We start from the raw sequence: 10,450 nt of genomic DNA, 5'->3' as shown, positions 1-10,450 counted from the left end.
ATTGCTGCCATATCCTGTCAGAATGGATCAGAGACTCACAACCTTACTCCACAGACCTTTCTGCACTCACACATTAAGGAATATTTGGTAATAATAAGAACCTTTAAATATAGTATGAATTAAACAACATTCTGTCGCCTCCTCCTGGATTCTAAAGCTCTTTTAATGTTTACTGATGATCACCATTCTTTAGCTTGGAAAGTGATTTGATGAGACGCCTTTCTTAAACAGCACCTATTATGCAGAGATTACTCTTATGCGGGTTTTAAACCCAGTAATGTGTGTGTGTCAGCAGTGTGTGAGTATCTCCAGCAGCCTCTGATGCTCAACATGAGTGAATTGTGTTTGTTATAATCAGACTTGATGCTGAAACACTTTGATTGACATTCTCCCTTTGTATGATGTTATCAGAGGGGGAAAGCCCCGCCCACTAGTGCCCATCTCTCCATCTCATTAGCATCTCCAGCAGCCCTGAGTGAGAAGCAGCCGTCTGTCCATTAGCCATTAGAGTGTTTGAACTGCTGAAGATAACGTAAAAGCCTAAAAGGCTCAGATTCAGACAGATTTAAACCATTGTTTGTCAAAAATGGGAAGTTTGTCTAGATTTATCTACCCTGCCTTCACTTTGACAACTTCCACCTGAATGACTAAAGCTATCAACAAATTAAGTTTTGGATTTATTTGGAGAAACAAATAGCATTACATTAGAAATAAATGATTTTGATTTGGTGGTTTGAAATTAAAATGGTCACAATAATTTGTTTAGAATGGTCACGCTTTTTGCTGCATTCAATGCCATATTTAAAAAGAATTAGGTGGACTAAATGTCTTTCTGTGTTGTGATATTAAGTGTTTTGTGTTGCCAACACTTTCCAACTTCTTGATTTCCACCAGCAGGTGTTGCTTTATTGGAAAATACAGTTCAAGCATAATGTAACTCCCAAAACACTCCAGCTTGGAAAATAGATATGTAAATATTAGTAGAAAGTCAGTATTTTTGAGGAGTGGAAATCTGATGGGATTTGGGCTGGATGATAATGGTGTTTTGCTACAGCATGGAGAGTTTTGTAGGAAATTTCATCTGCATTGTACTGCAAACCTTTATAACAAAATCATTAAGGCCTTTCCAGTAGATAAGGTCATTAATTAAAGGCAGGGCTTGACATTAACATCCGCCAAATGCGGGTAGATTTCAGCTGTAGCAGGTTAGACAGACACCACACTAGCCACTTTGGCTGGTTGAAAATAATGTTTAAATTGCCAGAGCTGCCTCATCCCTCAAGTTTAGAATGTTAGTTTAAGAGAGTTTGTCAATGTGCGTGCAAAAGTGAAATGTGAATGGAGAAGCAGCATGATTGATAACTTTACGCAAAAGCAAAAGAAAACAGGACACTGAATGACAGCATGATCAGGCGATTCACTATCACTCACAGAATGTTTTTCACCTGCGCTTTCTTTAGCTTAGTTATTTGTGTTAATATAGTTTAATTAACATCCTTTACAGTAAAATTGCTTTAATAGGAGATTAACTCTCTATTTTGTCATCAGTTACCTGATGATCTGGGACCTTTAGCATGGACCGACTACTGTGTGTAGATTTAGATACATGAGAAATTTTTTTAAAATATCAATTGTTTTTACGAACATTTTTGATGAATTTAAGATGTACACAGCTATATTTAGCTTGTTTTGACACATTATTTAAAATTTGTGGCACGGAAATAATTTGGTGTGGCCAGGGGGAAATAATGGTAAATCCTTAGTGTTGAGCCCTAAAAACAGATAAATTAATTAGGAGGCATGTGGACATAGCACAAAATGTAAAAAATGTTAGCATGCCAAAGTAAAATTTATGCATATAAAATATATTTCCCAACAACAAAAGTGTGGCTAGTGAAAATGGTGAGTGGCTAGTAACGTTGGAAAACTACAAGTCACAGTGGCTGGTGATCAAAAAAGTTAATGTCAAGCCCTGATTAAAGGATATATTGTATTTTTCTCATCCTTTACAGAATTTAGGAAAAGCTTTTCTAAAATAATTAGGAATTTAATTTTACACAGACAATTTCTAAATCCATTTACAAGAGAATTCCGGCAACAAATATGTTGACAATGTTGAAATTAAAAGAATCAGGAAAGACGTATTTGTCTTGTCTTTCTCCTTCTAAATTAAAAGAGGAGAGCTTCAGATTTTTATATGAAATATGTCCTTCCAGCAAGTCTTTAAGATTGAAATTCTACTTTGATGTTAATAACAATTTGTTTGTTTGTATGTTTGTTTGTTTGTTTGTTTGTTTGTGAAAAGATGTGGAGAGTTTGGAGCATGGTTTTTTATATATCTGACATGGTGCTTCCCTTTTGCTCAGAGGTACAGACGTGATTATGATCAAGGAAAATAAATTTCCCCCCATCACTGTAAAGACAGTTACCTTTGTTATCTTCCTTGACAGAAAATTTTATTTAAATTTTAATCTTCTGCATTTCTTCATTCACAAATGTAGATGGTTTAAATACATCTAACTTTAAGCAGTGGTTGAATGAGGTAAAACTTGTTTCGTAAAACTCCTGAAAGATAAAAAGTCCTTTAAGATTATTCATTAGATAATTTCTTATTTCTTCTCTTCTCTAAGCTATTTTATTTTTCAAAGCCCCTTATGTTTTATTTATTTTATTGTAATTATTTATACTTTTTTCTCTTTTATAATTGTTTCCTACAATAAAAATCAAGACATTAATTCATATAATATTGTATGTATGAACGATTTTGTCTGTATGTTCAGTTTAAAACAATAAAAAGCTGTTGATGATCATGTCTGCCTGCCCTGTTAAACGTGCCACTGCTGTAATGCTTTGCGGAGTGTTTGCTCCCCCTGCTGGTGACCACTGTTAATGCTGATAGGAAAAGCTTCTAGGTTGAAATGGAGCTGCGGTTTTATTCATCTCATTTTTAAATAACCAATGTGCAATATGTTTTATTATTTTCTTTCGATTATAATTTTTTTTTCATGTTGTAGTAGAAATGATGCATTAAAAACTTGTTTTCGTTCATTTAAAAATAGATATGGATTAATGGGAACGCCCTGTTTGATAGCCTCGTTTAATGCATGATTATTATTTATATACTATTTGGATAGCTGTTTTTGTTTGTTTGGTTTTGCAATGATAACAAAACAGCTACGATAAATACAAAGCAAATAAAGAGAATGAATAAACCGTGCACAGATTACTTTTTATAAGGGGGAAATTAGGGAATTGTAAAATAAGATTAAATAAATAATAAAAGTAAAGAGAGAAAAAGACATAAGAAACAAGATGGCACAAGGAAATAAATACAAACTAAGCATAGGCTGTTAATGCGTAAATTATGTTTCATAATTCTATAGAATTGTTGACTTAGCTTACACTAAATTATTTCAAACCAGCAAAATCATCTGCGGCAGTCATCACCAAAAACTGTTTTCATGATTAACTTCAACTTTTTAAATAGTCATAGAGGTTAAAATGCGCTATACAATATTACAATTCAATCCTAGGTAATGTTGTTAAATCTGAAACTGAAAGACCGTCAGGATAACCTGTTTGAACACAAGGTGCTCAGACACTCCACCTACTCGTTTAACTCAGCAGGAAGAGACTCTCTTCTCCTTTCTCGGAAAATACCGTGAAATAATCAGCGACCTGCGGAGATCCGAAAGGCAGCCTGCACCTTTTAATATAATTTTTGAGTCATTTCTTTCTAAACAGCAGATAATAATCGTTCTTAAAGTCGTTCGTTTTCGGCAGTCATCCAGAAAGTGAAAGCAAAGTTAACATGGCGGAAGCTTTACGTGAGGAAATGGATTCTCTGTCTGTGCAGGAGCTGTCGTGTCCCGTGTGCACTGAATCTTTCAGAAGCCCGGTTATGTTATCGTGCGGTCACAGTTTCTGTAAAGAGTGTCTTCAGCGGTTCTGGAGAATCAAGGGCACTCAGGAGTGTCCAGTGTGCAGGAGGAGATCCTCCAAAGAAGATCCTCCATATAATTTCACGTTACAAAACCTGTGCGAGGCGTATAAGCGACATTCGTCAAGATCAGAGGAGATGTGCAGTTTACACGGAGAGAAGTTCAAACTCTTCTGTCTGGAGGATAATCAGCCTGTGTGTGTGGTGTGCAGAGACTCACAGATACACACTAACCACACATTCAGACCCATCGATGAAGCAGCTGCAGCCTGCAAGGTAAATCAGATATCTGACAAGTAAACGTCACTATACATTTCTCACACTGATATAAACATGCTTGAAGTTTTAGGGGTGTTTAGGCTTTTATTTCTAAAACTGGCATATTGGTTTGACTCTGGGCGTTTAATATTGTCAAATTTAGGGACCGTCTATAAAGTTACACACAGCATCGGTGTACACTTGTCTAACTTCAGTAGTGTTTGAAGAGAATGACTTTATACCAACTTTTAATAATAACAATTCGCTTTTGAGTTATTCAGTTCTGAAGAAAAAAACTAGCCATTTTAACTTATTAACAGTTTATTTTAATGAATATAAAAATGTAAAAGATGTTCATTAAAGAAATGTAACTAAACTCTTTACGATTGGTCTTAAATCAAATCAAATCACTTTTATTGTCACATCATCAGCAGCTATGATGAGTGAAAAGCATAGATTTAGTCATTCTTTTTCATACGCTATTATTAATTAATCTTTTAATGATAATTATATTTACACTCCCAGAAATAAAGGTACAAAATCTGTCACTGACAGGTCCTTAAAGGTACATACTAATACCTAAAAAGTACAAAATGTACCACACAGTATCTTAAAGGTATAAAAAGGTACCCTAAAGGTACTAATGTCCACCTGTATAGTACAAAAGTGTACCATTTTAAAAAGGTACCATCCCAGTGACCAGTGTTGGGCAGTAGCATCACTACCACTAGTGAAGATACTAGCTTGAGTACATTTCTCAGTAGCGTCACTACTTTATAAATACTTTCATAAATATCATTTGTTTCTGTTTAGTACAGTATTATTTACAGTAAATAACTGAACTGATCAATAAAGCCTCATTTGAGTCATTGACAGTTTTAGTGATCATTAAGATATGAATAATAATTTAAGTTGCTTCGATTTAAAAATGAAAATTGTAAAAATAGCTTAAATGTAGCTAAGATACTTCTGCAAAGTAGCTTTTAGCTAAGCTTGCTACATTTCCCAGGCACAGAACCAGCTGTGTGGTGTTTATCCGTGTGTGTACAGGCTAACACACAGCTTTTACATATTTGGTTTCTATTAAAATGAAATATCAATTATTGTCCAGCATCTAGCCAGCTTTATATGTTAGTATTTCACAGTACATTTTGCTCATCTTTTTAATGCATAAATCTGTAGTGTGTGATGTTTTCTCACTTTAAATTGTAGCATCAGCTGGACACCAAACTGAAAACCCTACAGGAGAAGCTCAAGCGCAAGGAAAACGTTAAAGAAGAGCTTGAGAGAACAGTTTTTAATGTCAAGGTGGGAGATTGATTATAATACACACATTGCAATTATACTATATTTTTGATTACAACAGATCAGTTGACTTATTTACATTATTGCATGTTCATTTCTTGACTCTGATATGGTCATCTGGTAACCCAGGATATTTTCAACGTGATGTGTTGTGTTCAGGCTCAGGCGGAGCAGACGGAGCGTCAGATCAGACTGCAGTTCCAGAAGCTCCAGCAGTTTCTCCGTGATGAAGAAGAAGCTTCAGTGTCTGCTGTGAGGAAGGAAGAGGAGCAGAAGCAGCAGATGATGAAGGAGAAGCTGGAGGAGATCAATAAACACATCTCAGATCTCTCACACGCCATCAGAGACACAGAGGAGAGCATGAGCCACAGCAGCATACGCTTTCTACAGGTCTGAAGATTGATTGAGAAGAGATTGATTGACTGATTGATTGATTGATTGATTGATAGGATTAAATGATGACATGATTGACTTGATTTATTTATTAATTGTTTGAGTTCCTGCTGATCTGTGATGTGTTTGTTCTGCAGGAGTTTCCAGTCTCGATGAAGAGGTAAATTAGTTACTTAATTCATTAATGTTGTTTTGAAAATAATATATTTTAATTAACAACAGTTGAAATTCAACCAATACAGTACTCTAAATTTGGCAATTATAAACATAAGAATGACTGAAGTTTTTGTTGTTTTTTTATTAAAGTCTCGTTCAGATTACACGGTTTTACCATTTTAAAAGCTGAACTATTAACCATGCTAGGCTGAGATGACATGGTGAGGCATCGCAGATGTGTCATTAGTTGTTGAGCACATTATGATCATGATGCCCATGTTTATTTACAAATCCCTATGACGTTGTGTAGTCTGAATGGGGCTTTAGGTTATATTTTGAATGCAGTGCTACATTTGTTGTAATCTTTTTATTTGACTCTCGACAGTCTGAGGAATTTGAAATCCATGTTTGACATTTCATTTGTTTTACATTTAATAGCTATTTTGACATGATAATTGTATGGTATTGTAAATAAGTGCAAAATATAATACTTTAAATGAACATCCTAAAATTAATAATTCTGTGAAATAAGTAGCTTCAATGTAACTATCTATTTTTAAAAAATTAACTTGTAGTGTATCAGGCTACTTATTTAGAAGTTTGACAGTAGCTGCGCTGCTTTTCTTGATGATTAGCCTGTAGATGATCTGTAAGCTCCAGCTTTAGAGCACTCTCCCCAACATTGTCAGTGTTCTTCTTCTAGATTACAGATTTCTCAGCCAGATTTATGGATGCCCGCTGGAGCTCTGATTAATGAGTCTCGATATCTGGCGAACCTGATGCTCAGAGTCTGGTGGAACACACAGGACGGTGAGTCTGGAGAACATCTGTGTTTATAATCTTCCTAAAAAAGGAGACAGAAATATTAAAGAATAGACACGAGCACTTGTGTTTCGCTCCATCTCTGTATAATAAGATAAATCAAATAACAGTGTACTTTGGCACAACTGAGGACACTAACCAACTTGCATTTAACATTGTAGCCTTTATACACACAATTTAACGCATATTATATTTACAAATAGAGATGAGCAGTACTTGACATTAACATTTATATCTACCATAGTGCACACAATAAACATGATTAAATTTATCAGTATGTCTGATTAATAACCCATTAGGAATATAGAAATTGTAGAGTAAATGGTCTCTCGTAAGAGCAGAACAAGTGTTTTACTCTGCATTACAATCTACACTCAACTAATAAGTCCTCCATTTATCACATACCATCTGAGTTATCACACAGTTAACTTGAAATTCTACAAACCAAACACAATAATGACAGCACACAATTTAGAAATGTATAAAAAATGTAAGAAATATATATTGAATATATATATATATATATATATATATATATATATATATATATATATATATATATATATATATATATATATATATATATATTTATTTATTGAAAACCTATGTTTTATTCAACTGAAAACAAAAAATCACAAAACTCACAACATGTGGGTTTCAAAATCATCTTGTACTTAATGAAATACTTCTTGATTTTGCACTAGTAAAGACAGTTTATAAAATTATAAAAATTACAGGTACCAGTAACTTGTATAATCAAAGTTGTGCTCTCTTGGAAAAAACACCTTTGCATTTTTCTTTAAGCAAAATACAGTGTACTGCATAGAACAGCTTAAGACATGTCAATGCTCTTATTTAATTTATTATTTATTTATTTTGTCAGTTCTGGCTTTATTGCTATATGATAGTATATTAAACTTTTAGTAATTGAAAATAAATTAATCACAGATTTTTAGAAAGCATTAATCTCTTTGAAAGTGAAACTTTGGGTGGTTGTAGTTATACAGGCAGGTCAAAATATTTGCTAGAAGCTTTCTTATTTTTACATTTTTATTCACAGCAATTTTTGTTTGATAATTGAGTGATTAACAGACGAATCAGGTTCCTCCTATCGAATTTTTGACTATTTGAATTCACCCCTAATTCCTACAATATTTAACAAGGTACAAATAAAGAAAAAAGGTGAAGTTCTTTTCATGAACATTTAAACTAATTTATTGTAGCCTATTTTTTTATAATTTTCTGGAATAACTCATATTGGTGAAATTTGTTATCAAAATATATTTTAATAATATCATCACTGAAGTATAGAACTTTTTTTTTTTGTTTATTGATCTTTCTATAATAATCAAAGTAGCAGATCTATGCAGACAATACCAAACACATCAACATTTCCATATACATATTATATATTAAACCCATATTATATTACCATACTAAACCCTGAGAGTGGTTATGACGGAAACGCAATAATAAATAGATTTGCTTAATACTTAGTAAAAATGCTTTTCTTAACAGAAAAAATAAACGAGTTTTAACTGAGGCTCTCTCATTCACTTCCACACACAATGCATTTACTGTTTTATTAATGATCTAGCCCTGTGTGTTAAAGTCAATGGTTGTGTGATGTGTTTAATCTTTTCACACAGTGTCAGAAAGACGGATTGTTCTTGTGGGTGGACGTGGTGCTGGGAAAACTGCATCTGCAAACACAATCCTGGGAGGGAGAGATTTCATATCTGAGAGGGGTTTAGGATCCGTGACCAGTGAATGTTCAGTTGCACAGGCCAGAGTTTTAGGCAGGTCTGTGTCTGTAGTCGACACTCCTGGATTATTAAACACAGAGATGATGGAGATCAACAGAGCTGTGAGTTTATCCAGTCCTGGACCTCACGCTTTCCTCATTGTGTTCAATGTAAATGACAGATACACTGATCAGCAGATTCCTCAGATGATGGAGAAGATATTTGGTGAAGTAGTGTTTAAATACTCCATCATTCTCTTCACTCGTGGATTTGGAGTACGTCAGAGGGAAAGCTTTCTTCAGAAGTTCACCAAAGGTTTTGTGAATAACAGAGAGCAGCTGGATGAAGAAGAGCACATAGAGGAGCTGATAGAGGAGAACAGTGCATTAAGAGGCCTAGTACGTGAGTGTGGAGGCAGATATCATCTGTTCAACAATTTAGATGTGAATAACAGATGGCAGGTGGAGAATCTACTGCAGAAGATTGACTCAATCATACAGCAGAATGGAGGAAGACACTACACTAACCAGATGTATGAAGATGCTCAGAGAGGCAGAAGAGAAGAAGAGGGAATCAGAGAAGAACTCATGGTAAAGAAACCCAAAAAACCCAAGAGTTGATAGAAGGTTTAAAACAAAAACAGGCCTTTGCCTTTAGAAGATCCTCCGGGATTATTTGACACACACAAGAAACAAAAGTTGTTAAAAAAAACTATTAAGTTACTAATAATATATCATGAGAGCAGATTTCTTCAGCACATTTCTGCACATAACAGTGTTAATAACTCATCTCTAATAACTGATTTATTTTCTCTTTGTCATGATGACAGTAAATAATATTAGACTAGATATTCTTCAAGACACTTCTATACAGCTTACAGTGACATTTAAAGGCTTCACTAGGGTAATTAGGCATGTCATTGGATAACAGCGGTTGATAAAAAAAATAACATCTTGCATGAGATGTGTGTGTGTGTGTGTGTGTGTGTGTGTGTGTGTGTGTGTGTGTGTGTGTGTGTGTGTGTGTGTGTGTGTGTGTGTGTGTGTGTGTGTGTGTGAGTAAATGATCAGCAGATGTTGACTCTTGAGGTGAACTTCAGTGATCGTGTAGTTGTCACTGATGCTGGACTGCATGTGGTGATGAGCAGAATGAAGAAGAACACTAAAGTCAACAGAGAATGATCTGACAACAGGGGTGAACTGCAGTATTTATTTCTCCACTGCTCCCCGTTCTCTCATTGTAAATCAAGTGTTTGGGGAAGAAGTGTAAAAATCCTCTATCTTTCCCCTCATTCTGAAAGAGGAGGAATAGATTCTGTGTGTTATCTTTTAATTGCATGTGTTTATAATGAGAGAGAATACTGTACTGTAAATAGAGATATCTGAAGAAAACATTCAGCTTGCTGTGGATAAACTTTAGATTGTTGTGATTGGACGGTTCAGTTAACTCTGTAAATAATAAAGAGGATAACTGTACAGCTTTAATTCCAGACCAACTATGATTTTTTATTCACTTTTCATGCCGCATTCCCTTTAAAAAATGATCTGTTTGATTTCATTGAAAGCATTTAAAATATTGTCTTCATGCACAATACACTGTACTTAAAATATGGTTTTGTGTGTTTACAAAAACTGGGCTTTTAATAAAACTATTCATAAGCATTTCTGCAGTGCTGGCTTTGTTTGTTTTGTGATGGAGTTTAGTCCTTAGATTTGAGAGAAAACTGGGAAGATTCAAGTGGAAAAACAAATGATGGCTCACTCACTAAAAAAAATGCTTTTTCTTACTTTTTTGTTTTGTTTCTAGTCCAATTACCTAAAACTCTTAAATC

At 34.4% G+C, this 10,450-nt stretch overlaps 1 protein-coding gene across 2 annotated transcripts; it reads left to right on the top strand.

The window, feature by feature from the left end:
• The first annotated feature begins 3,596 nt into the window (after positions 1-3,596).
• irgf4 (immunity-related GTPase family, f4) lies at positions 3,597-10,280 on the top strand. 2 transcript variants are annotated; one of them, XM_073943734.1, is made up of 7 exons: positions 3,597-4,216; positions 5,411-5,506; positions 5,663-5,893; positions 6,034-6,056; positions 6,756-6,862; positions 8,524-9,209; positions 9,693-10,280. In XM_073943734.1, the coding sequence occupies exons 1-7, from the start codon at positions 3,812-3,814 to the stop codon at positions 9,798-9,800; spliced, it is 1,656 nt and encodes a 551-aa protein (XP_073799835.1). In that variant the 5' UTR covers positions 3,597-3,811; the 3' UTR covers positions 9,801-10,280. The 2 variants fall into 2 exon arrangements, with proteins under 2 accessions (XP_073799835.1, XP_005171590.1); XM_005171533.6 differs by lacking the exon at positions 9,693-10,280 and having other exon boundaries at positions 8,524-9,314.
• Positions 10,281-10,450: the final 170 nt, after the last annotated feature.

Source organism: Danio rerio, chromosome 3, assembly GCF_049306965.1.
Source record: "Danio rerio strain Tuebingen ecotype United States chromosome 3, GRCz12tu, whole genome shotgun sequence".
NCBI classification, from domain to species: domain Eukaryota; kingdom Metazoa; phylum Chordata; class Actinopteri; order Cypriniformes; family Danionidae; genus Danio; species Danio rerio.
This window is presented reverse-complemented; position numbering and strand designations above follow the sequence as displayed.

Coding starts and splice junctions, on each gene's coding strand:
- irgf4 (XM_073943734.1), top strand. CDS start 3,812: ATGGCGGAAGCTTTACGTGAGGAAATGGATTCTCTGTCTGTGCAGGAG. Junction 5,507..5,662: donor GAACAGTTTTTAATGTCAAG/GTGGGAGATTGA, acceptor TGTTGTGTTCAG/GCTCAGGCGGAGCAGACGGA. Junction 5,894..6,033: donor GCAGCATACGCTTTCTACAG/GTCTGAAGATTG, acceptor TTTGTTCTGCAG/GAGTTTCCAGTCTCGATGAA.